This window comes from Aotus nancymaae, unplaced genomic scaffold (assembly GCF_030222135.1).
Source record: "Aotus nancymaae isolate 86718 unplaced genomic scaffold, 86718_ANA_hifiasm-v0.15.2.pri h1tg000015l_0, whole genome shotgun sequence".
Classification (NCBI taxonomy): domain Eukaryota; kingdom Metazoa; phylum Chordata; class Mammalia; order Primates; family Aotidae; genus Aotus; species Aotus nancymaae.
This window is the reverse complement of record NW_026988426.1, coordinates 5313107-5340147: the sequence shown is the minus strand read 5'-3', so window position 1 is coordinate 5340147 and position 27041 is coordinate 5313107. Positions and strand designations below refer to the sequence as shown.

General features: G+C 47.1%; 1 protein-coding gene across 1 annotated transcript in view; it reads left to right on the top strand.

Moving 5' to 3' along the window:
- The window catches only part of SDK1 (sidekick cell adhesion molecule 1), a 652070-nt gene that overhangs the window by 493406 nt on the left and 131623 nt on the right, over positions 1-27041 (top strand). The window contains exons 22-25 of the mRNA XM_021675988.2: positions 7188-7297; positions 10108-10258; positions 10831-11068; positions 24897-25012. Coding sequence (XP_021531663.2) covers positions 7188-7297; positions 10108-10258; positions 10831-11068; positions 24897-25012 — 615 coding nt within the window. The remainder of the gene's footprint in view (positions 1-7187; positions 7298-10107; positions 10259-10830; positions 11069-24896; positions 25013-27041) is intronic.

Here is a 27041-nt window from a genome sequence, read left to right as displayed (position 1 = left end):
GCAGGGTGGGTCTGGCTTGGCAGGTTTCCATGGAAGGGGATCTGGAGCATCTTCTTAGCTCTGAATGGAGGGGACTGCCTCCTTGCATCCTTCCGCGCCTCCCCACACACAGCTGCGCCTTGTCTGCTTCCCCTCCATGCACAGAATTACCTTCGGGATGAGGTTAATGACTGTCCTCTGAGCAGCCATTGACCCTGGACTCTGGAGTGCTGAGCTCATCATGGCCACCAGAGCCTCCCCACGGGTCCTGCCAGGCCCACTGATTTCCACCAGTTTTCCCTGAGACCCGACCTTATGTGCACAAACAGACCCAGTCTCCTGGCCTACTGGCACCAAACCTCTGGCTAGAACTGGGGGCGGGCAGGCAAAGCTGTGGGTGCGTGGTGGGCAGCAGCATCCCTGTGGGTTTAACAGACAGATGGTGTTCCTAATGGGCCTGAAGGGCCATCCCCGCTGGGTGGCGTTAGAAACAGGTGGCATTTCTGCCTTTGTCCTAAGTATTGTAAAGTGCTGTTTATTAGCCTTAAAAAAAAGTTAAAGAGCAGAAATGCCTTTCAAAATTCCAGCTTCCTGACGGAGCTTTGATTTGTTTTATCTTTAAAGAAGTCAGCACATAGTTGGTGAGCACCTACTTGCTTCTAGAACACTCTGTCTTGATGGCCTTGAAATCTAACGAGAGAGCAGAGGAGCCCAGCAAGGATTAAAGAACTCCTGCCTCTCACAAAAAAGAGTCCTAGCCTCTTCAGACAAAAATGTAAACCTTTGATTATAGAAATTTCTGTTTCTCCCCTAGAGGTCTCTAAGTAAAGTTACATTTTTGATTATCATTTGTTTTGGAGCTCTGTGTAAAGCAACCCATTTTCAGTACTGATTTTTACATCATTCACATGTTCATTTGTAGATTTGTTCATGGGTTAAACAAACACCAAGTTGAGGCTGGACCCTGGAAGAGATGCTGGAGGTGCAGGGATGGGTGAGACCCTGGACTTGCCTCTGGGCGAGTCCACAAGCAGGCCAAAGTGATGTCACAGCGTGGTGCGAGGACTCAGAAGCCAAGGAGAAGGAGTCAGTGCCACGGGGGTGGTACACTCCAGCAGGGCTTGCCACACTTTTTCTACAAAGGGCCGGATAGTAAATACTTTAGGCGTTCCAGGTCAGATGCTCTCCATTACAGCTCTGCAGTTCTGCTGTGAAAGCATGAAAGTAGCCATCAGCCACACACACCAGTGAGTGTGGCTGTGTTGCAATAAAACTTTATTTATAAAAACAAGAAGTGGGCCAGATTCAGTCCCTGGGCTAGAGTTTGCTGACTGCAGTACTAGAGCCCTGCTTGTTTGTGTTTGAGTTGGGATCTCTCTCTGTGGCCCGTGCTGGAGTGTGGTTGTGTAATCACTGCTCACTGCAGCCTAGACCTCCAGAGCTCAAGCGGTCCTCCTGCCTCAGCCTCCAGAGGAGCTGGGAATACAGGCATACACCACCACACCTAGCTAGTCTTTGTATTTTTTGTAGAGATGGGATCTCGCCATGTTGCCCAGGCTGGTCTTGAACTCCTGGACTCAAGCAGGTCTCCCATTTTGGCTTCCTAAAGTGCTGGGATTATAGGTGTGAGCCACTGAACCTGGCCTAGAGCCTGCTTTAATAAACCTGATAGGAGTCATCACATTAGGGAAGGTAATTGTGTTTGACTTACTGTTTTTTGATTTGCCCCAGACTCTGTGAAGTTAGATGCTACCTGGTAGAAGATTGTAAGTTGCAAAGCCAGAGGTCACAGTTATATTGCCCTCATAGCCAGTTTTGTTTCTAACTTTTTTATCTTATTTGAGCATTCTTTCTTTCATTCACTCTACGTACTTTGATGTATATTTCCCTCTGAACCAGTTTTACATCCTGCTATTTCCTGATTAATGAGCCAAACAAATCTTTCAAACACACTCTGTGTAAGAATTGTGGGTTTTTTATTCATTTATTTTTGAGGCAGGATGTCGCTCTGTCATCCAGGCTGGAGCGCAGTGGTGTGATCACAACTCACTGCTGCCTTGACATCCTGGGCTCTAATGATCCTCCTGCGTCAGCTTCCTGAGTGGCTGGAACTATGGGCTATGCCACCATGCCTGGCTAATTTTTTTTAAAATTATTTTGTAGAGGTGGAGTCTTCCTATGTTGCCCAGGCTGGTTTTGAACTCCCAGGGTCAAGAGCTCCTCCTGTTATGTCTCCCAGGAGTTGTGTTTTTATTTATTTATACTTTTGAGATGGAGTCTCATTCTGTCACCCAGACTGGAGTGCAGTGGTGCAATCTCAGTTCACAGCAACCTCTGCCTCCCAAGTTCAAGTGATTCTCCTGCTTCAGCCTCCTGAGTAGTTGGGATTACAGGCACCTGCCACCATGCTCAGCTAATTTCTTTGTATTTTTAGTAGAGACAGAGGTTTCACCATGTTGGCCAGGCTGGTCTTGAATGCCTGACCTCAAGTGATCCACTTGCCTCAGCCTCCCAAAGTGCAGAGATTACAGGTGTGAGCCACAGCGTCTGGCCAGGAATTGTGTTTTTAAATGAACGCTTTGACAACGATCATCTGTACTGTGCCGGGGGTACATTGAAGAGGATGTGCAAGCACAGAATAAGGACATAGATTCTGGCAGCCTGGCAGGGGCAGTGAGAGGCTGAGAGAGATGCTGTTTAGAGGCTTCCCAAAGGCCCAGACGCTCTCCAGTTTCCAAAGGAGTCAGCCAGTTGCAGAGAGAAGGGGCGGAAGGAGCAGACACACTCAGAGGAAAGAGCGGTGCGGGGGACAGGTGTTGGAGACTGCGTGATGCCTCCAGGTAATGACAAACCACGGCTGCTGGAGGAAGTGCAGGCAGAGTCTAATGGAGCCATGTGGCACCTGCCTGGGCTCGCCAATCATTTGGCACCTGTTCCAGTCGACATCTTTCAAAAAGGGAGACCAGGCACTGGGCAGGAAGGGCAAGGGAATTTGACCTTGGCTGCCACCTTCAGTGGCCCGCCCGTGTCCCAATCTGTTGAACCTGGCCCTGAAACTGTTTTATGTTTGGCAAAACAACAGCCCTGTAGATAACCAGACACTCCCTGCTCAGAAGGCAGGCAAGGGGTCACCTCATGGAGAATGGCCACAGGCCCTAGAAAATGCTTCCCTCCTCGGGCTTTCCTGGCGGGGAGGATGTAGCTGCCCCGCTGGCCCCTGTTTCTGGCCTTGCAGCCATTTCCCAGCATCTCTGCAGAGGGAGCCGCAGGCCCAGCATTCTCAGAGAAACCTGATGAGCCTGGAGGCCTCTTGCTGCGTTTTCCCTCACTCTCCTGGTTTCTCAATGCAGTGCATGCCTTTCTCTCCCAGGCAGCCTCCCAGCCCTTAACCACTTCTCTTCTGTTCGTCTTGGTCACAGGGGTAGAACAGCCCTAAACCCCAGAGTCGCTGCCCTGACCAGCACTGACCCTGAAGTAGCCCCTGTGGCCAAGAGCATGCCCCTGAGTGCCCAGTGCCTGACGGGATGAGAGAGCCCACAGGATCAGGAAGCCCCCAGGCCTCAGGTGAATGCTTCTGCAGCCAGGAAAGCAGCCAGACAGACTGAACCCATACCTGCTGGGGATCCAGGCCAGAGGAAGGCAGGGAGCTCCAGGCAGAGTCCCCTTGCAGGACACCAACATTCCTCAGTCTTTTATTTCTCTCTCAGGTAGCCCAAAACACATTCAGGGTGGGAAGGATGGGACAGCAGGGGCAGACCAGAGGAAGGAGACAGGGAATCGCTTAGCAAAGGTGAATGAGCATCCGCAGAGCTGCTGGGGGTCTTGAAGAGTCAGGTGAACTGCCAGGTATCTGTTTCCCCCTCACACATGCACAGATCAGCCAAGGACCTGGAAGACAGGAAGCTGCCGGGCAAAGCTCCCACCGGTCACTTGGCGCCATGATCTACGCACGTGAGCCAGGGGCGCCCTGACTGCCAGCTCTTTCCTTAGCGCTTATGTGTGATTGATTGATAAATAAAACGTCCTGAATTGATGACCTGAAACTGAAGTCATCCCTTTTTCTTATTTTCTTCCTTTTTTTAAAAAATTATTTTCCACAAAATTGCCCAGTGCTTTGGTTTAATACCCAAAGGCTTGGTTTCACTAGGAGGACCCCACCTAAGTCACCAAGGACTCTGAAACCGCTAAACCATGCCACAGGATCCGCATTCAACAGGGAGGCCCTTTGCACCCAGTAAAATCCAACTGAAAAAATGCTGAGCTCGGTCCTCCCCACTCCCTAGTATCTAGTCCCAGCCCGCCCACCACCCCCATCTCTTCCCCTGAGACACTGCCTGGGCAGCCAGGGGCCTCCCCCGGAAGCCTGAACAGCTCGTTGCTTGCCCTTCCCTCTGCCGTGATGCATGTTTTCCATTAACTGGAGGCCTGTAAGGTGTGGTGAGCTGTGCTGATCTATAACAAACACTTGGTGACCTTGAATGTGTCACTCTTTTTCTGGGCCTCAGCTTCTTTCAGTGTAACTTAGGCTGGAACAATATCCTCCAGCTTCCTGGCTTATTGGTTGGTCCATTCACCCATCAATTGCACAGATAAATATTGCATGGCCCCTCTCCACTAGACACTGTGCCGGGGCCAGAGCTCTCGAGCCGACTTGAGTGAGCTCCCCTCAGATCCCTGGGTCCTGAAGTTTGTTCTGTTTTGCGTGTTAGGATTGGGTGGCTCCAATCTCAGCATTCTGCTCCCGGGTCCCTTCCCTCTTCACAGATGCGATGGAAGGAGGCAGTGGCTGCCATTGGCCCTGACAAGGGGATAGGGAGGCCTTGGTCTTGTCTAACTCAAGAGCTAGTCCAACTCCAGCTTCACCTAGACCCCTCCCTTCTCCAAGATGAGTGTTTTGTGGAAACTTCATCTATCCACATGACTCTTGTGTCTTGTGTCTCCAAAGTGAGGATTTGAAGGTTTCAGTGGCTACCCCAGTGCGAAGAGCTGGCCCACTTTGGTGCCAGGGGACTTGCCCCCTTCCCCTCTGGCTGCACAAGCTGCAGAGTCTTTTCCTGATTACACCTCCCTGTGGTTTTGCTGACTTCCAGGCTATTCATTACCTATGCTGACCTCCAGCTTGTTCTCTACCAAATGTTTTTGGAGTCATTCTACATTTCATTTTAATGTTTCTTTTTTTAATTGAGGTGAAATTCACCTCACATAAAAGTAACCATTTTCAAGAGTACCATTCACAACTTAGTAGATTCCCAATGCTGTGCAACCAGCATGTCTGTCTCATTCCAAAACATCTTTATCACGCCACAAAGAGACCTCATACCCAACAGCAGTCACTTCCCATCCACTACTCTCCCCATTCTCTGGCAGCCACCAACCTGCCTTCTGTCTCAATGGATTGACAGATCCTGGACATTTCATAAAATGGAATCGCATGGTGCGTGGACTTCAGTCAGGCTTCCTTCACTTTGCATCAATCATGTTTTGAGATTCATCCATGTGATAGCAGGTGCGGGTGCTTTGTTCCTTTTTATGGCTGAATCCTGTTCTATGGTGCAGAGTCCTTTTGTGTACCCACTCAGTGCTCGGCATTTTGCTTTGTTCGTGGCTTTTGGCTGTTGTGACTAGTGCACTAGGAGCATGTGCCTGCAGGTATCTGTTAAGACACCTGTTGTCTGTTCTCTTGAGTCAGTGCCTGGGAGCAGAATTGCTGGGTCATGCGGTGGCTCTGTGTGTAACGTTTGGAGGAGCCACTGACCATGTGGATGTTTTCAGCTGAGAGCACTGAGAGCTTTGAGCTTTGCCTTTCGAGTTTCTCTAGGAAGCAAGCCACCAGCACGCCTGCTTACGCAGTCTCCTCTGCATCCATGTTTCCAGTTTACCAAGGTCATTTGGAATTTTCCTGCCACCCTCCCAAGACTTGGCCACCTGCCAGCTTGGTTTCCTATCCTGTCATTTAAGCCACTTATGAAGCGTTAAATGCACCAGGCCCCAGACCGATCCCGCTCTGGCAACCTATTTGTCCTGACACGCTCTCCATGCTTGCAGCCAGCCTTCTCAGTGTCCCTTGAGTCCCCCAGAGCCACACAGCCACACAAGACCAGAGTGTGCTTTTGATGGGGCTGCAGAGATCTCCAAAGAAGAGCTCCAGGGCTCTCCTGGTGAACACGAGGCCGTGGCTGTCTCCCCCATGGTCCCTTCCTGGCGTGGCTTATGTGGCACTGTCAAAGGGGAGAGATGGACGTGGTCAGCTTGGTGCAGCAGCAGTAGAAGCGGCGCTGGCACTCGGGTTTCTGAAAAGCACAAGGATGAGTGAGAGGTGGGGCTCAGGGTCAGATTAGGGGAAATGAAAATTCTACTGAGCAGGCTGATGGTGTGGAGCTCCTAGACAGGGAGTAAAATCAGCACAAGACAGACCATGGGGCAGGAGCAAAGACTCAGGAGAGGCAGAAGCTGGGGAACTTGGACGGCACCCCATGGGCCTTGCCAGCAGACTCCGAAAAGGCAAGTGTCTGTTGAAGGGAGTGGCTCTTCCCTCATCAGTGCTGCCACAAGGTTTCTTTAAACCCCTTAAGGTTTCTTTAAATCTTAAGGGGACTGTGCCTGCCAGTCTGACTTCCAGGGCAGAAGCCCCATCCTTCTCTGTCTAAGGACCTTTCTTATGCCATGGCCTAGAATGGTGTCTGTTTGGTGTGTGTTTGAGGCAGAAGGGGTTGGGGTAGGCTCAGGAGAGACTAAGCCCCTGGCCAGCCTGTGGTAGAAATGATGCTGGACCCCCAGCCTGTGCCCACAACTCTGTCACTGCTCACTGTCGTCCTGGCCAAGTCTTTCTCTCCAGGCTCTCTCTGAGCCCTCACTTGTCAAACAGGAGGAAGGATGAAATGGTGTGGAAAGTCCTCTCCATCACTGATGGCCTCCAAGCCCTCAGAGGCTTGTTCCCAGGGGGCTCACCCTTCACTACCAGTCGTCCTGTGGCCCAGTCTTGACTGTGAGCTTTTGACTAAAACTCACCCAGACTTGATGGTGGGCATAGCAAGAGCCTGTATCTCCAAGGCACAAGAAGAGATTGTGCAGGACTCAACTTGTCCCAGGTGTGGGGACACCTTGCGGCCCTGCCCAGCTCACCAGGTACCAGCGGGTGCATGTGGTCTACCAGGCAGCCTCAGTCCCTACGATGTGTCCAGCCCATCTCAGTGTCTCCCTCTGCACAGGTGGGAGCTATCGGCGACGAGGAGGAATGGGTCACCCTCTATGAAGAAGAGAATGAGCCTGATGCCCAGACGCTGGAGATCCCAAACCTCACACCCTATACTCACTACAGGTGAGAACAGCAGTGGTAAGCTGCTACAGGAGGAAACGCTGACAGCCTACACAGGTGGCTTCTGTTGGCAGTAGTAAAACCCAGTTGTACATATGTAAATGAGATGTTTCTAAGTGGCAATAACAGTACATCAAAGCATTAAGGAGCAGGCAGGATGCATAGCTGGGTGTTATTACAGGGGAGATGATAGGCATATGTTAAACTCATGAGGTTCCTTCCATCAGGACCAGCCGGCAAAACACCTCATAGAAATGGCCCACTATTATATTAGGCCGAATAACCAAGAACCGCAGGCAGCGGAGACGTGGCACTTTACCAAACTCCACAACCTCTTGGGACTATTAGCATGCTGTGTGCAAACAAAGCAGATGACCGAGGAAGATCCTTCTGCTCCCCTTCCCAGGCAGGGCCCAGGAGCTGCTAGTCTCACTCATCAAGCACTTAATATGCCATTTAACCTTTAGCTTCTTGATCCCCGAAACGGGTCTGGACAGTAAATCCTTGGCCTTAACAAAGGGCAGGGTGATCATGAGCTGTTAGTGCTGTGATCCCTTCCCGTAAGACCACTGAAGGAGATGAAATTTCCAGTTATCACCAAATGTTGAGTTTGATTATGTCATTGTTCTGCCAGGATGGATACATTTCGTAAGATTGGAGAATGAAAGAATAGGAATTACTAATTCAGGGAGTAAAAGGTGAAATTACATCTTTGTGAATAATTTTTTTCCAGAACAAAACCAAAGTTAGAGTTTCAAAAAAAACAAAAGAACCAATGAGAGATGCCATTTAGCTTCTATTCATTTTAACATCCTTCAGAAGCTTAGAACAGACAAATCAAGACACAATACACTGGTTTTTAAAGAAAAACGTTTAGGTTAAAATGAGCTGTTGGGATTCCAGATTTACCATGTGTGAAATTAACTGAAGCTATATAATTGTTTCAAAGATCAGAAACCATAATTAGAGATCAGTGTCCCTGTCTGAAATTCAGGTACATTTGGGGAACCGCTATAGTAAATGTGTGTATGTATGCAAACTTGGGATTTTTTTCTTGTGTGTAAACTGAATTTAAATAATTGTTTATATATGAATAAAGAAGAGATAGAACTGAAAGCATTCCTGTAGGTTTTAAAGAACATTTGACTTCCCCCTCATTTTGTAGTTAAGGAAACGGAGATAATCTGATTTGCTGAAGGTCTAACAGTTACTTATTGGATTAGAATCACAGAGTGTGGTGTGAACCCTGAAAATTTGAAACAGGTCTCAATTACTCTAGAAAGTTTATTTTGGCTGGACGCGGTGGCTCACTCCTGTAATCCCAGCACTTTGGAAGGCTGAGGTGGGCAGATCACAAGGTCAGGAGATCCAGACCATCCTGGCCAACATGGTGAAACACTGTCTCTACTAAAAATACAAAAATTAGCTGGGCGTGGTAACATGCACCTGTAGTCCCAGCTACTCAAGAGGCTGAGGCAAGAGAATCACTTGAACCCAGGAGGCAGAAGCTGCAGTGAGCCAAGATTGTGCTACTGCACTCCAGCTTGGGAAACAGAGCGAGACTCTGTCTCCAAAAAAAAAAAAAAGTTTATTTTGCCACAGTTGAGGACGTGCCTGTGACACAGCTTCAGGAAGTCCTGCCAACATGTACACAAGGTAGTCAGGGCACAGCTTGGTTTTATACATTTTGGAGAGATGTGAGACATCAATCAACATAAGCAAGAAGGACATTGGTTCAGTCTTGAAAAGTGGGACAAGCAAAGGCAGGGAGACTCAAAGCAGGGAGGGGGCTTCCAGGGAACAGATAGGTGAGAGACAAATGGTTGCATTCTTCTGGGTTTCTGATGAGCCTTTCCAAAGGAGGCAATCAGATATGCATTTATCTCAGTGAGCAGAGATAACTTTGAATAGAGAGAAGCAGATTTGCCTTAAGCAGTTTCCAGCTTGAGTTTTTTTTTTTTTAGCTTCATGATTTTGGGGACCCAAGATATTTTCCTTTCACAATAGGTTCTGGGGCCCCTTGTTCTTCTCCTGAACCAACAGAAAAAGAGGTACAGGGTGTCATTGGTCATTTAAAAGGCTGGACTTTAAAACTGCCAATTGGTAGTAACATCCCGACATTCTAATTCTGGTACCATAGCTACTTGCTCTTTAACCCCTTGAGGTTATCTTAAATTTGAATCAGCCGATGGCAACTGGTAATATCGATTTCTGGACACCCAACCCATCCAACTACGTTTCACTTGCAGATATAAAATTGTTACATTGCAATTGATGTACCTGTACCATTCTTTGAAGGCTTTTAGGGAAAAAAAAGGTCACATATGCAATTTGCTTTTTTTTTTTTTTTTTTTGTGAGACAGAGTCTTACTCTGTCACCCAGACTGGAGTACAGTGGCATGATCTTGGCTCACTGCAACCTCTGCCTCCCAGGTTCAGGTGATTTTCCTGCCTCAGCCTCCTGAGTAGCTGGGATTACAGGCATGTGCGGCCATGCCCAGCTAATTTTTGTATTTTTAGTAGAGACAGGATTTCGCCATGTTGGCCTGGCTACTCTGACCTCAGGTGATCCCCCACTGCTGCCCGCCTTGGTCTCTCTAAGTATAGGTGTAAGCCACTGCCCCCAGCCGCAATTTGCACTTTTAATGAAACCAAGTGAAAAGAGGGTGTTCTTAAGCAATGGCCTTTATGATATGGGTAGACACTTTTCTGAGCCTTCCCTTGAGAAATGGTCAGGGCCTTGTGATTTTGTTTTTTTTTTTTCCTTCTGACTTTTGCTTTGCCATAACTCTCATCAGTGGTTTTGCCTTTAGATTTCGAATGAAGCAAGTGAACATTGTTGGGCCCAGCCCCTACAGTCAGTCTTCCCGCGTCATCCAGACCCTGCAGGCCCCACCCGATGTGGCTCCAGCCAGCGTCACAGTCCGGACTGCCAGTGAGACCAGTCTTCGGCTTCGCTGGGTGGTGAGTGGGAGTGACAAGGGAGGCTAGAGGCTCACGGGTCCTGAGTTAGCAGGGGCCCACAAAATCCAGGGCTTATGAGTTTCTTAGTCATGCCTTTGTCCTAGTGAAAACTAATCTCATCGTTAAACCAAAAAGTATTGCATTTTACAATTAGTGTTGGATCTCAGGCCAGCCCAGGAGATCCGATTAATTAGTAGCATTGTTTACTCTCTTCTTGGAACTGAGGACTATTCTTTGGGGCAGGAAAGCTGATGGTGCCGTGGGCCGGACCTCTAAGTCCTTAAGCTAGGTCAACATGGAACCAATACTCAGTATTTGTAAGAGAGTCAGCCTGATATTTAATCAGAACATTTGCCCACAAAATTAAGCCAAAATGTATTAAAAGAAATTATATGCAGCCAAAGTTACTGACAGGGTTTCATTTAATTCACAGAAGAAAAGTTTCAGGGAAAAATTAAGTAGATGTTCTAAGACTATTTACCCCAGGAAAGCCTCTTCCATGGAGTTGGCCTCACCCGTGAGGGTGGCAGTTCTGAAATGTCAGCTCATCACGCCCCCTCGTTCATTCCTAGCCCCTGCCCGATTCTCAGTACAACGGGAACCCTGAGTCCGTGGGCTACAGGATTAAGTATTGGCGCTCAGACGTCCAGTCTTCAGCACTGGCCCAAGTCGTCAGTGACCGGCTGGAGAGGGAGTTCACCATCGAGGAGCTGGAGGAATGGATGGAATACGAGCTGCAGATGCAGGCCTTCAATGCCGTCGGGGCCGGGCCATGGAGCGAGGTGGTGCGGGGCCGGACGCGGGAGTCAGGTGAGGGAAAGGTGATTCCTGTCCTGAAGACACCTTATTAGAGATAGGGCTGAGTGCCCCTGAGCCTCCATATCCCAGCCCAGTGGTGTCTCATTGGCCTATCGCACTTGTGTCTGTCTTGGAGCTTTCCTAATCCATGATTAGGCCAAAACTCGGCAGGAATTTCCATCCGACTTCATTAGGGCCCCAAGCCATTCATTGGAGACTGGTGGTGATTTCCACCACCAGTGGAAATCGACTCACATTACTGTTTTATAAATTAGGGATCGTTTTCACTACCGATGACGAAAAGCAAGCGTGTGTAAAGATCCGATGGGGAATCTTTAAAATACAAGGGATTCAGGACCTTCTTGTCACAAATTAATAGGGGTAGTATAGTAAGTAATCCAGCCTGTAGTAATAACTAGACCTCCAAAAGTTTAATTGCTTGAACATAATAGGAGTTGATTTCCCACTTATATTGGGGTCTGAGGTGGGTGTTCTTATTTGGTGAGTGGGTCTCTTCCATGGGTGATTCAGGGACCCAGGCTTTACTGTTCTGTGGGACTAATCTCCTTCTGCACCCAGCTGCCAGCAGGGAAAAGAAGGCAAAGAATGGGCCCCTTCAAACCTACTCAGAAGTGGAACATCACTCTGTTCATCTTCTTTGGGTTCAGTCATGGGGTTCTGCCAGTTGCAAGAAAGAAATGGAGAAGTGTTTTTGGCCAACCTTGAGTAGACCTCTGCTGCACTGTGCTAATGCTGAAAGTAGGGCCACCTAATTTTTTAGGCTTTGTGGACTAACTTCCACTGGCCAACTGTGGGTTGGAGGAGCTTTTCTTGCCTCCCTTGAATTTTTAGAAACCCAGGGAAGGAGAGCAGTTACCGCTCATTAAGGACTCACTGTCACCTGCCCCTGGTCCCTTTAGTCTGATCTGAATTACTGAGGTTCTGTCTGGAGAAGGAATGAACCAGCTGTACCTCTGCCCAGGCTTCTTGGATGAAAGCCACGGCATGTGCTTGATAGAGGGAGGGGCTGTTAATTCTGGACTAACATAGGCTGTTGGAAATACGACTTAGATTCCTGACCTTAGTTTGGACATGGGATGAAGAGGAGGCCTACAGGGTTGAGATGGTGAACCAGGCCAGTGGTCAGAGGAAAAGGACAAGACTCCCTGGCTCCTTCCCCCAGGGGGCATTGATCCGTTTTGCTTATTGATGTCAAACCCTCTTATTTGCTCTCTTTTCCTCTCTTCACCGACTCTCTGTGTTAATGAGCATATTTGGCTCCATTGTTTCCGCTGTCGTAGACATGGTTCTGTTTCCTGGAGACAGCTCCTGAGCCCAGTGTGAGTCCTCCTTTCCTTGCGGCTCCCAGGGGACAGAATCATCCTTGAAGCTGGGGAGTCAAGAGGTGGCCAGCGCCCACCTACAGCTGTTTCCACCCCAGAGTCCTCAGAAATGCCCAGTGCCTGCCCTCTCTCCTACCCAGAGCCTCCCTGCTTCTGTCCCTGTGCTATGATGCCATGCAAAGAGACAGTTCCCCTGTTGTTGTTTTCAATAGAAAAATTAATTAACTTATTAGATTCTGGAAACTGCCTTAGGAGACACAGTTGGAACTCAGAGTGGCTTTGATGGGAAATGGACAAAAGAATGAACTAGGAAGGCAAGTGCATGGCAGGCATCGGAGAAAAGCCTCACGCAGTCAGCAAGAGGAGGCGGAGGACACTGGGGCACAGGGCCTGTTGGCATGGCTGGAGGTGGCTTTGGGGGCCGCAGTCTTCAGGATGGAGGAGTTTAAAAGGGAGAAAGGTACAGACACTTGGGGTGCCCAGGCCTCCCAGGGCTGGCCTGTCTGCTCCGAAGATCAAGAGGGAAACATGGAAGGTGGCGCCGAGGTGGGAGGGCGGCCTCTGAGGACGGCTGGAATGAGGAAGCAGATCAGCTCCCAGCAATGAGGAAGGGGGCCCTGGAGCCCCGGGAAGTGCCAGCCCCTCATCTCTTCCTAACGCTCATCTTAACCCTGCGAGGTACTGCAATGGGTGCAGGTGTGCCCCACACCACCTCTCCACCCTTGAGGCTGCCAGGCCAGGGTAAGGAGCCTGCACCCTGGGCTTGGGCCCAGCAGTGCCTGACAACCTGAGGGCACCAGTGCGGGCCCAGTTATCTGCAGCTTCCACCCACTCTATGTGCTATGGCATGGAACGGCCTGGGAAGCTCTGGAAAAAGGCTCCTCTCATCCTTTCTTGCTCATTCCCCGGCTCCCACCAGTGACAGGTCTGAACCTGCTGCTGCCCATGTATGTTGCTGTAATGCACAGTGGGATGTGTCACAAACAGACCCCTGGGTTTCCTCAACGCTCTTCTGCTGTTGGTCACCAGCTCCAGGCAAAAGCTCCTGTGCCGCTTGGTGGTTTTATTTCTTCCTACTCTTCTCAGAGGACGGGAGGTGAGGGTAGATGGGAAGACTCTTACTCAGTAGTAGGGAAAAGCGGAGCCATTGCCACGTAGGAATGCTCTCAGGGTGTGGTATGAACCCTGGAGCCCACTAATGGGAGCCCTGGAAGAGCAGCCGTGGTGACAACCAGTATGCTTCTAGAGGACCAGTGTTTAAGGAGGGAACCACCCAAGCAGCAGAGTTGGGCCCGGTGTCCCTCGGCTCTCCTTTAGATTGCAGCTGTAATTATGTTCCAGAGGAAAGGTGGAGACACACCGACACTCAGCCTGGGATCATGATCACACGGATTTTGAAAAGCTCTGTTATCGTCACTGTCTGAATGTTTGTGACAAAGAAGAGAACTTGAGAACTTCAGAGGGACAGTTCTCAATCCAGTAAAAGGCAGGCCATGAAAATATTTTTTCAAAATTAAAACTTCTGCTATAACCAACAAAAAGTTATGGCTAAATATAAGTTTTTGAAATCTTAAATGTATTGGCTGGGCACGGTGGCTCACACTCATAATCCCAGCACTTTGGGAAGCTGAGTCAGGAGGATCGCTTGAGTCCAGGAGTTCAAGACCAGCCTGAGCAACATAGTGAGACCCCATCTCTACAAAAAATACAAAATTAGCCAGGCTGAGCAACATAGTGAGACCCTATCTCTACAAAAAATACAAAATTAGCCAGGCTGAGCAACATAGTGAGACCCTATCTCTACAAAAAATACAAAATTAGCCAGGCTGAGCAACATAGTGAGACCCCATCTCTACAAAAAATACAAAATTAGCCAGGCATGCACCTGTAGTCCTGTTGTAACCGAACGAGTTAGAAGGAACACACCATGCTCTGAGTTCCAAATTAAGAGTCCTTTATTGATTTGCCGGTGACCGAGAGACGGGTAATGCTCAAAATTCTCTTGGTCCTAAGGAAGGGGCTTGATTAACTTTTATACCTTCATTGAGGTAAGGGAGGAGGAGCCTAGCTGAAGCAGAATTTTATAGAAGCAGAAAAGCAGGTTAGAGGAAGGGGCTGTGGACACAGGTGGTTTTCATACAATTACCAAGAAGGGGGGCAATCAGGCTCCTTCTACACAATGATCAAAGGGAAACTTTTTTCTTACAATAGCATGGGGGAGGTATGTCAAGCAGGATGCAGTTACAATGGTTACAAGTGTTAGGAACAGTAGCTTCAATGCTTCTAAGTGCAGTATGACCCAGTTATGCACTCAGAGGGGCTGTGGTAGGAAGGGGGAAGGCAGGTTGGAGTTTACAGCTAAGATGGAGTCAGTGGTGGTGAGCCGAGATCAGCCATTACACTCCAGCCTGGGTAAGGAGCAAAACTCCATCTCAAAAAAAAAAAAAAAAAAAGGAGTCAGTGATGCTAGCCCTGGGTAAGTTATTATAGTCCCAGCTACTTGGGAGGCTGAGGTGGGAAGATGACTTGGGCCTGGGAGTTTGAGGCCGCAGTGAGCTGTGATCATGCCACTGCACTCTAGTCTGACCAACAGAGCAGGATTGTGCCTCAGAAAAATAAGTAAATAAGTTAATAAGTAAATTCATCAACGCATTCATAAGAAAAACAGAAAATCCTCACTAGAAAGAGTTCAGCAGGAAGTCCTGGGCTGGTGTCACAACTGCCCTGCGTGGGGTGGGGATCAGGCTGGTTCTTTCCTGGTGGTTTCAGGACCTGGGATTTGATGGCCATGCAGGAACAGGAGAGTCAGCTATGAATCTGTGTAAGGTGAGAGTTAGGGCCTAAACTCCTGCACTTCAGACGTGGCTCTTGAAGGCCATTCCCTCCTTCCTAGGAAAGACTGAAACTCTCTGCCTGTAGAGGTTTGACCATATGTCTACCTGGAGACAGAGTAGAGAATGAAAAGTCACTCTGAGTCCTGTGCCCAACTCGATATTAGGTTTTGAATTTTCATTATATGAATGGCCCAGGAACTCCCAGAACAGAAATTAACGTGACATTTGGTTCCAGAAACCAAAAGCACAAGCAACTAAAGAAAAAGTAGATACATTAGACCTCATCAGAATGAAAACCTTTTTAACATGCTTCAAAGAATGTTATAAAGGAAATGAAAAAACTCCCCAAATGGAAGAAAATATTTGCAAATTATATATCTCACAAGGGATTTATAGCTAGAATATATAAAGACCCCTTACAGCTTCACAACAAAAAGACAAATGACTTGATTAAAAACTGGGCAAAGGATCGCCATAGACATTTCTCCAAAGGAGATTTACAAATGGCCAGCAAGCACTTGAAAAGATGCTCAACATCATTAACTGTCAGGGAAAGGCAAATCTAAGCCATAACGAGATATCACTTCACACTCCTAAAATAAGATGGCTAAAATAAGAAAAGGTGGACAATAACAGGTATTGGTGGGCATAGAGAAATTGGAACCCTTGTATGTTGCTGGTAGGAATGTAAAATGATGCAGAAACATTGAGAAACAGTTGGCATTCCTCAAAAGGTTGAGCAGGGAGTCACCATGCAACAAAGCTATTCCACTCCTAGGTATATACCCAAGAGAATAGAAATCATATGATTGCACAAAATCTTGTGCATGAATGTTCATAGCAGCTTTATTCACAGTAGCCAAAAAGTGGAAACAACCCAAATGTCTGTCAGTTGACAAATGGATAAATAAAATGTGGTCTATGTGTGCAATGGATGATTCAGCAATAAAAACGGATGGAATTCTGATACATGCAGCAGTGTGGATGAACCTTGAAAATATTAGGCTAAGTGAAAGACACCAGTCACAAGAGATTACATATTGTGTGATTCTATTGGTATGAAACATCTGGAATAGGCAAATCTAGAGACGCAGAAAGTGAATTCCTGGTTTCCTAGACCAGGGGAGAGCATTTGAGAGGAATGGGAAGTGATTGGTAATGTAAATGGAGCTTCCTTTGGGGATGATGAGATGTTCCAGAGTTCATTATGATGATGGTTACACAGCTCGGAATTTGCTAAAAAACATTGAATTGTACAATTTAGGGGAATTTTATGATATATCAATCATCTCATAATAAGGCTTTTTAAAAAAAAAAAAAAAAAAAAAGCTCAGCCTTCCTGTGATTAATTTTATACAGATAAAATGTCATTAAAATAAGTATGGGCTGGGGGCCATGATTCATACCTGCAATCCCAACAGTTAGGGAGGCAGAGGCAGGAGGATTATCAGGAGTTTGAGACCAGCCTGGGGAACATAGCAAGACCCCATCTCTACAAAATAAAAATTAAAACTACAGAAAATTAGCTAGGCATGGTGGCACATGCCTGTAGTCCTAGCTACTTGGGAGGCTGAGGGAGGAGGACCACTTCAGCCCAGGAGGTCTAGCCTGCCATGAGCTATGATCACACCCCTGCACTCCAGCCTGGGTGACAGAGCAAGATCCTGTCTCTAAAAAAAAATAGTAAGTATGGCTCATAGATTGCACACTTTGCCTATGGTTGGAAGGCCTTGAAAATGTGTGTATAGTATCTTCTTACCCTCAGGGAAAAGAGTGATCAACCCTTCCTGAAATAGTTACATATTATACTCCAATAAAGGATTTACTCTCCTCCAAAAATAAAATAAAAAGAAATACACAAAAAACTAAAGAAACATGGTTTCAGGCCAGACCATCTGGGCAACCAAAAGAAGAAAAAAATGACTGCTCTCTAGAGAGATATTGCCAACACCAAATTATCCAAAATGAAAATTAAGCCTTTTTAAAGATGAATCACAATTGTCAAGCACACAGGCAATAATTTGCCATGACTAAAAATGACCAGCTTTTAAAAAAGCAAGAAAGAAAGATAGAGGGCTTTGATTGCATTAAAATGCATACAAGTCTGAGATAAAATATATGACTACGTTTAAAATGATTAAAGTCTTAGTAAGAAAGATTAAGATACCATTTCTTAAAGCAGATTTTTTTAAAGAAAAAAACAAATGGGACACAATCATTGAAAATGAAAGCAGTTTAGACACAGTTTCTTCATGTTGGTCAGGCTGGTCCAAAAAGAGAATTACCAAATTAGAAGCTAGATTTAAGTAAATAACTCTAAAAACAACATAAAGACGTAAGATTGAAAATATGACAGACAGATTAAAAGACATGAAGAACAGATTGAGAAGATCTACCACATAGCTAATCAGACTCAAAAGGGAATGAAAGAGGAAGAAAATGAGAGTGACAAAATATACAAAGATAATAGCGGAGAAATTCCAAGGTTGATGGAAAGCATTATTTACAAGACTGAAGAAACACAAATCCTTAGTGGAGTAAATAAAACTAAATTCATACCAAAATGTATTTGGTACAACTGTAAAATGCCAAAGAGAAAATCTTAAAAACAGTTGGAGTGAAAGGCAGATAATCACAAAGGTAAGGCCATTTGACTGAAGTGACTGCTCAAGAACAACAGAGGCCAGAAGACAGTGGTATAATAATCTTGAAGGAGCTAAAAGAAAATAATTGTCAACTTCAAATTTTATACCCAGCTAAACTAATCTTCCAGGATTTTATTCAGAAAACAGACTAAATGTAATATAAAAATGAAGGCAATTTAATCAAAATAGAAATATCATTTTTATAATTTTTCAAAGAATACTCTTTTTTTTTTTTTGAAATGGAGTCTCACTCTGTCACCTAGACTGGAGTGCAGTGGCATGATCTTGGCTCACTGCAATCTATGCCTCCTGGGTACAAGTGATTCTCCTGCCTCAGCCTCCCAAGTAGCTGGGATTACAGGTGCCTGCCACCATGACTGGTTAATTTTGTATTTTTAGAAGAGATGGGGTTTCACCATGTTGGCCAGTGAACTCTTGACCTAAAGTGATCTGCCCATCTTGGCCTCCCAAGGTGCTGAGATTACAGGCATGAGCCACCACACCTGGCCAAGAATACTCCTTTAAAAAAAAAAAAAAAAGGAAACCTGTGGCAAAACTGCTGATTTGAGACTCTATTTTTTTTTATAAACATTTCCAGCTGTTGGAAATGTATCTTTATAGTAGTCAAGAAGAGAATGCAGAGGATAATATTTTATGTGCAAATGCATTCCAGATTTTTTCTTCTGACTTTTGTTCTTTTCAGACAATCTTGTATCATCTTTTGCACAAGAACCCCGAAGAGACTTTCTCTAGCAATGTTATTTATTTTTATAGACACTACTATGTTTTAATTAATATTGAGATATAGATTTTGTATCAAAAGAAGCAAGTGGATTTGTCTTTGTCCTAGCAGATTGCATCATGTATGGTGATATGGTTTGGCTCCGTGTCCCTACCCAATCTCATCTCAAATTGTAATCTCCATGTGTCAAGGGAGGGACCTGATGGGAGGTGATTGGATCATGGGGGAAATTTCCCTCATGTTTTTCTCATGATAGTGAGTTCTCACAAGATCTGATGGTTTTATAAGGGGCTCTTCCCTCTTTGCTTTCTCTACTCTCTCCTGCTGCCATGTGAAGAAGGCCCTTGCTTCTCCTTTCCCTTCCACCATCATTGTAAGCTTCCTGAGGCCTCCCAAGCCATGTGTAACTGTGAGTCAGTTAAACCTCTTTCCTTTATAAATTACCCAGTCTCTAGTATTTCTTTATTGCAGTGTGAAAATGGACTGATACATATGGCTAGACAGAAATCACATAGAGCCCTCACAGAATCAGCTGTATCAGTCTCACTGTTTTTCTGTTCATAGTTCATATTCTGTTCACTTGTTGGGAAGATTTTGATCAAGAATAGGAATTGTTCTTGCAACTGAAGCTTTGTTTTGTCAGTTATTACATTTTTTTTTTTGAGATTTATAACTTATAGAAGGGTAGTTTTTAGTTTTTAACTGAATTTGTGTTTAATTAGAAACTTTGGTACAACAGATATCACTCTGGAAAGAAAATAGTTTTAGTTCACTTATTTTCATCAAAAAAATTATAACTGGGTTATTGATCTTCATTTCAAGATGTGGATGATTCAGATTCTGGACATGTTTAATGATGGAATAACAAACTCCCAGGGACCCCTCTTGGACCACTCTGTGGTCTGTGCTGGTTCTCTGTCTCAGCTCCTCCTCCCACCTGGGGATTCTCAGGTGCCCAGATGCTCCAGGACTTCAGTTTCCCCACCTTGTTAGCTCATCAGAATGGAGCTTTCACAGCCTACTCTGGGAACCTCCCCACCTCTGACTGGCAAGGCCTTCCCAGGTCCAGCAGTTTGTTTTTTTTTTAATTGCATTTTAGGTTTTGGGGTACATGTGAAGAACATGCAAGATTGTTGCATAGGTGCATACATGGCGGTGTGATTTGCTGCCTTCCTCCCCTTCACCTATATGTGGCATTTCTCCCCATGCTATCTCTCCCCAACTCCCCACCCGCCGCTGTCACTCCACTATTTCCCCCCAACAGATGTCCAGCAGTTTTGACTTTTTGCCTTCCCTGGCTCTACTGACATCTGACACTTACCCTCCCCAGCAGTGAACTTTTTTGAGATGCAGGGAGGCAGGGAGGAGATAGGGAGGTGAAGGGGTTGTCAGAGCTGAATGGTAAAGTGAACCCAATGGAGAGGGAGAGGGATTGGAGAGAGAATAAAACCACTACTCTTTTTCTGAAAAAAGTCTCCCCTCAATGGAGATAGCAGCTCCTAGGTGCTTAGGAATGGTGCAGTGTGCAGGAGTGCTAAAAACATGCAAGGAACACAGAGCAGAACACTTGGAGCCACATATCAGTGATGTTTACAGTTTTCAAGTGCAGTTTAACAGATTCTTTGACATGTTATGATATATTATGATATATTCTAACGACAAATGAGGCCTTAAAAACCAAGAGAGACCACATAAGGAGTAATAACAAACAGCATAGTGTAAAATCCTATAGAGGGAAAAAAAATGAAGGAGAAAATAAGCCATGGAATGGCTTTGTTTTTAATGAAAGGGGAATTCCTAAGAGCATCTCAAAACATAAGATGTAAGGTTAGAAAAGGAGTTGCATCTACCTCAAAATAGATGATGGGTAAGAGGTTTCTTTTTCAATTCTTGAAAACTTTCCAACTCCAGGACTGATGTTGTCCTGGAGAATTGGAATTTGCTGAAATTTTTATCCTGAACTCTGCCATTTTCTCTGCTTTAGCCACCTCACTTCCCTGTCTCCACGTAAGAAATTCAGCCACATTCAAAGCCCAGTAGGTGTCTGAGTTGCTGCAATCCCCAAGTTTCCCTCGTTCTTCAAGGGCACAGTTGACTCTCCAGTAACTAGATGCACATCCTGCCACATCTTAGGAAAACAGCTGAGATTTGTAGGTCTATAGGGAGAATTGGGCACTTACAGTTTCAAAGAGTGACCCACAGGAAGCAGTTAAAGATTACAGAAGTGGAACATATATGTTGCTGTGGAAATGGCCTCTCTTTTTACAGACAGCGACAGAGGTTTTAGGACCTAGTACTGACATCTTGGGCATACAGTGTGTTTGGTATTCTTATTTTATTCTAAATAAAGTCAGATACATTATAAATTTACCTTTTTTTATGTTAATGCCCCCTTTAGCTCATAGTTTATTCAGGGTTTATCAATTTTGTTTGTTTGTTTGTTTTCGAGAAAGAGTTTCACTCTTGTTGCCCAGGCTGGAGTGCAATGGCACAATCTCAGCTCACCGCAATCTCTGCCTCCCAGGTATAAGTGATTCTCCTGCCTTAGCCTCCTGAGTCGCTGAGATTACAGGCCACTATACCCAGCTAATTTTGTATTTTTAGTAGAGACAGGGTTTCTCCATGTTGGTCAGGCTGGTCTCAAACTCTTGACCTCAGGCGATCTGCCCACCTCAGCCTCACAAAGTGCTGGGATTATAGGCGTGAGCCACCAGGCCCGGCCTATCAATCTATTTTATAATATGAGCAATGTGCAACCATTTCCTGGTAACAGCCATGGTGGTATTTAAAACATCCTGTGGGAGCTCTGTGCAGGCCTAGGGAGCAGGAGTAAGCCAGGTGGAGCCATAGCTGGAAGGCACCAGGAACCCAGGGCTGCATCTGTGACAAGCCCTCTTCTTCTTTGGAGAATGGAGCAAACTCAACATTGCAAGTATTCCATTTCTGTGACAGCTCTCTGCTCAAATAAATTGATATTGTTTCATTAACGCACTGAATAACTGAATGAATGACTCAACTGACATATTTGGGAAGATTGGACTGATGACATCTCCCTCCAGAAATACAAGGGGGCTCACTGTGATTTTATAGTCAGGCATAACTGGGAGTTTTCTATTTTGTGGACACACTCACTGACCTATACTTGACAGTCGATCTAATACCTATACAGGGAAGGTGCCCAGCATGGTAGGGAGAGAAGAGTTCGGGAGAGATGCTGACTCCCAGGGCTCTCAGGACCAGGGAACGTGCCTCTCCCTTGGGAAAGGCATCTCAGGCCTTTACTCTTCAGGCTCCTCTGTGATTTCTCCTCTGGGTAGACCCCACAGGGTGTGGTGAGGGTGTGGTGTGATCACTGACCCCCCATCCTAAGGCTTAGTCATCTTCAGCCGCTGGCCCTGTTAGGCTATGGCCTGCTATGGGGCCGCCCTTTCTTGCCCCTCTCTTGTCTAGAAAAACGCCTGTTTGGTGGTGAGGGGAGAAGCTTGCTATACAGCATGAAAACAGCTCTTCCAGGATGCAAACCAACACTGGCATTGTCTTAAAAACTGTGTTTGTGTCATAGCAGAATACCCCGAACAGGGTAGCTTAAATGGCAGAAATGTATCCTGTTACCATTCTGGAAGGTGGAATCTGAGCTGGAGGTGTCAGCAGAGCCATGATCCCCCTGAAGCCTTTGGAAGGATCTGTCCTCAGACCCTCTCCAGCGTCTGGTAGTTCCATGGCCCGGGCAGCCTCTCTCCCATGTCCCCACGGTGTTCTCCCTGTGTGTTGTGTCTGTCTCCTCCCATGGCACTCTCCCTATGTGTGTGTCTGTGTCCAAATTCCTTTTTTTATGGACACTAGTCATGCTGGATTGGGGGCCCACCCTATGCAGTGTGACAATCAAATGTTACAGTTTGCATTATTGTGCAATCCCCCCCGCCATGTTAGACTAAATAACATTGCTACCCTCTCAGTCTCTGTGTAATGAGGAGGAAGTCTGAATGTCTGAAGGAATGGATAAGTGAATGAATGGATGGATAGGTGATGGGTGAGTGGATGGATGGATGGTAGATGAATGAATGAGTGGATGGGTGGATGGAAGGATGAATGGATAGATGGGTGGGTGGATTCATAGATGAATGAATGGGTGGGTGGATGGATGGATAGATGGATGGGTAGATGGATGGATGGATGGATGGGTGGATGGATGGATGAGTGAATGGATAGATGGGTGAGTGGATGGATGAATGAATAGAGGGATGGATGAGTGATGGGTGAGTGGGTAGATGGATGGATGGATAGATGGGTGGATGAGTGGATGGATGGATGGATTGATTGATTTATGGATGAATGGATGGATGGATCAATTTATGGATGGGTCGGTGGGAGGGTGGATGGATGGATAGATGGATAGATGGATAGATGGATAGATGGATGGATGGATGGATAAGTCTAAGAAAGAGCAGAGCAAGTCCTGCGAGTGTTCCTGCTACAGAGGTGCATGTGTGCATCCTGCCATTCTTGGAGTCCTAGTAGGCTTGCAAATGGGAAGGAAACAGATGCTTCCACTCACCTCTGTGTGCCAGCACCCTACCAGGCACTTCTCAGAGTTTGCTTTCATTCTCACTCTATAGGCTAGGACTAGTCATAGCATCTCCTTTCACTGTCTTCAAAACAACTAGCTATTGATCACCTGTTGACCAACAAGTGCTGGCCACCAAGAGGGGAGAGGGAGAAGACTTGAAAAGTCTGCAGTCTCTACAAGTTAATACAGCCTTTCACAAATAGGACAATTGAGACACAGGTGACCAGAGCAGCATCCCTGGCTTCCACCGAGTCTGGCCTTACTCCGTCACCCCAGGCTACTTACCTGGGTATCCCGGAGACCACCCAAGTTCAAAAGGAGACTTTGCCACCAAGCAATAACCTCCCAGAGCCTCCATTGCTCTGGGGCTCCCATGGGATCCCTCTCCCATAGGACATGTTGGACTTGAAATGTCTCTTCTTTTTCAACCATGGTAGCCCTGAAGTGTGGTGGGATCTTCAGGCCCAACTGAGAGCAACTCCTCTGTGCTGTTTATCAACAGTGCCTTTTCTGACTGCTGGAGGCTAGCTCAGGTCCAGGTTTTCTTATCTGAATGGTGTTTGAAGTTTAAATGGGTCCACAAGAAAATTAACAAAGCAAATGGAGATTATCTAGAATATAATGCCCTTACTTTTAAAGTTTCACTGCTTTTATACACATTATATCTGAATCATTGCAAACCTATCAAGACAAATTAGTTCATTGATAGTGCAGACAGAAGAGAGATTGCATGAAAGTAAGAAAATGATCTGACATGTGGACCGGGCATGGTGGCTTACACCTGTAATCCCAGCACTTTAGAAGGCCAAAGTGGGCAGATCACTTGAGGTCACGAGTTCAAGACCAGCCTGGCCAATGTGGTGAAACCGTGTATCTACTAAAAATACAAAAATTAGCCAGGTATGGTGTAAGCTAGGTATGCCTGTAATCCCACCTACTTTTAAGGCTGAGGCAGGAGAATTGCTTGAACCCAGGAGGTGGAGGTTACAGTGAGCCGAGATCACAACACTGCACTCCAGTCTCAAAAAAAAAGAAAATTATCTTACATGTGCGTGGGTCAAGAAGGGCATGGCTGGCCTCTGCTGCCCATCTCCTTGTAGAAAAGCATTCATTAAAATGGATGAATGCAATTTTCTCAGCTTTAGTTTTCTCACTGGTAGAAAAGGGGTAATGATACCTACTTCACTGGGATCATTGTGAGATTAGATGCAATTACGTAACTGAAGGCAGTTGGCACAGACAGGTACCGGATAAGCACCTAGTCAACCTGCCCTCCCTTTCCCTTCTTCTATGTAAATCCTCATGTCCCCTCCTCTCTTCAGCCTTTCCTGTCCCTGTCAAGGAATACCATGTTTAGAGCTGTCAGTGAACTGGTGTGTGTCTGAAAGTGAGGATTTCCCATTTGAGATAAAAGTCTGCAGTTTCTACAAGTTAATACAGCAAACAGACAAAGCATCTTCTTTGTTTTTCTTGCTGGGTGGACTCAGGTAAAATTGAGCTGCTAAATACCCAGGATTTATGGAATTTGTTGCTAATATTAAAGAGATTTACATGTCTGTTATACTCCTGCAGGTTTAATCTGATCACTACAGAATGCTCAGAATATGTTGCTATTTCAAGGACAACTTGATTATTTGGGTGAAAACTGGATCTTTATTTGTAGAAGCTTTAAACTTTGGATGCCAATCTACTTCACTGGTTCTTTGCAGTTCCTTCAGCCGCCCCTGAAAACGTGTCAGCTGAGGCTGTCAGCTCAACCCAGATTTTACTGACGTGGGCTTCCGTGCCAGAGCAGGACCAGAATGGACTCATACTGGGCTACAAGGTGTGTGATGGGGTGACTTCCCTTTGTATAAAGAGTGGGCTGGGGAAATGCAACCATGTGCCATTCCCCCAAAGCAATGAGCCTTCTATTCCCCCACAGATCTGCAGCACCAGCCAGTTTGTGATTTGTATTAATACATCCTGTTGTCGGCTGGACATGGTTGCTCACTCCTATAATTTCAGCACTTTGGAAGGTGAAGGCGGGTGGATCACAAAGTCAGGAGTTCAAGACCATCCTGACCAACATGGTGAAACCCCGTCTGTACTAAAAATACAAAAAAAATTAGCAGGGTGTGGTGGCACGCATCTGTAATACCAGCTACTCAGGAGGCTGAGGCAGGAGGCTGAGGCAGGAGAATTGCTTGAACCTGGGAGGCAAAGGTTGCAATGAGCCAAGATCATGCCACTGCACTCCAGCCTGGGTGACAGAGACTCATCTCAAAAAAAAAAAATGCATCCAGTTGTCTTATCTAAGCCTCATTGCTGTCTGGGAATTAGGCATTAGTATAACCACATCACAAATGCCAAAACAGGGTGCCTGAAGGAAAGCACAGCAGGAGAGGAACTGACCTCCAGGCCTGTGCCTGGCTCTGCCCTTGCTGGCCCCGGTGCTGCAGGCCAGTTACTGAAACCCTGTGCCTGTGTCTCCCTACTTGTAAAATGGGAAAAACAATGGTAGCTTCATCCCAGGGTTGGTGTGAAAATTCAGTGGGTCTTTTATACAGCACACCTTGCTCATGTGAAGGGCTGGGGGAGGTGGATCGCTATGTACATATTTCTATGTGTGTCCTCACAGTCCCAGCAATGGCATCAGCTGGAAGGGCTGGGTCTGTCCCAGCTTCTCTGGGGCACCATTTCTGGGTTCCATCTTCCATGCATCCACCCCAGCCCTGTAAAACCCCCTTCTGTTCCTCAGGGGCAACAGGCTCTGTCTCCCCATTTGCTCCTTGGCTCAGCAATGCCAGCCATCAGAATGAGCGTTTCTGGACCCAGCCAGCAAGGCCATGCTTGTCACATTGCTGCTCCCTGGGTTTTGAGCGTGTCTCCTCTGCCTTTCCATACTTCACATCCCTATTCTTTGCTTCTCTCACCTGCTCTCCTATGCCTTCCCCCTTACCTGGATATTCTAAGTGCTCCCTACTGTCTCCATGACACATGGCAGTCCCATTGAGTGGGTTCAGTGACCAAAATTCCACACTACCTTCCTGGGGCCCACAGAAACATGCTTGCTGTGCTATTTTCAAATGCCTCTTTGATGACTCTGTCCTTTATGGCCTTCCAGGTCCCTGATCTCAGGGAGTAGTTCAGAGAGGGTGGGTGTTGAGTGAGGACTTAGCAGGAGGCTCTGGAGCAGAGCAGCTTGGGGTGGGGTGCCCTGGAGGAGAATAGCTTGGGGTGGTGTGCCCTGGAGCAGAGCAGCTTTGGGTGGGGTCCCCTGGAGGAGAGCAGCTTGGGGTGGGGTGCCCTGGAGCAGAGCGGCTTTGGGTGGGGTCCCCTGGAGCAGAGCAGCTTTGGGTGGGGTGCCCTGGAGGAGAGCGGCCTGGGGTGGGGTGCCCTGGAGGAGAGCGGCCTGGGGTGGGGTGCCCTGGAGGAGAGCGGCCTGGGGTGGGGTGCCCTGGAGGAGAGCAGCCTGGGGTGGGGTCCCCTGGAGGAGAGCAGCTTGGGATGGGGTCCCCTGGAGGAGAGCGGCCTGGGGTGGGGTGCCCTGGAGGAGAGCGGCCTGGGGTGGGTAGGGTACCCTTGAGCAGAGCGGCCTGGGGTGGGGTGCCCTGGAGGTGGGGTGCCCTGGAGCAGAGCGGCTTGGGGTGGGGTCCCCTGGAGGAGAGCGGCTTGGGGTGGGGTCCCCTGGAGGAGAGCAGCTTGGGGTGGGGTCCCCTGGAGGAGAGCGGCCTGGGGTGGGGTGCCCTGGAGGAGAGCGGCCTGGGGTGGGTAGGGTACCCTTGAGCAGAGCGGCCTGGGGTGGGGTGCCCTGGAGGTGGGGTGCCCTGGAGCAGAGCGGCTTGGGGTGGGGTCCCCTGGAGGAGAGCGGC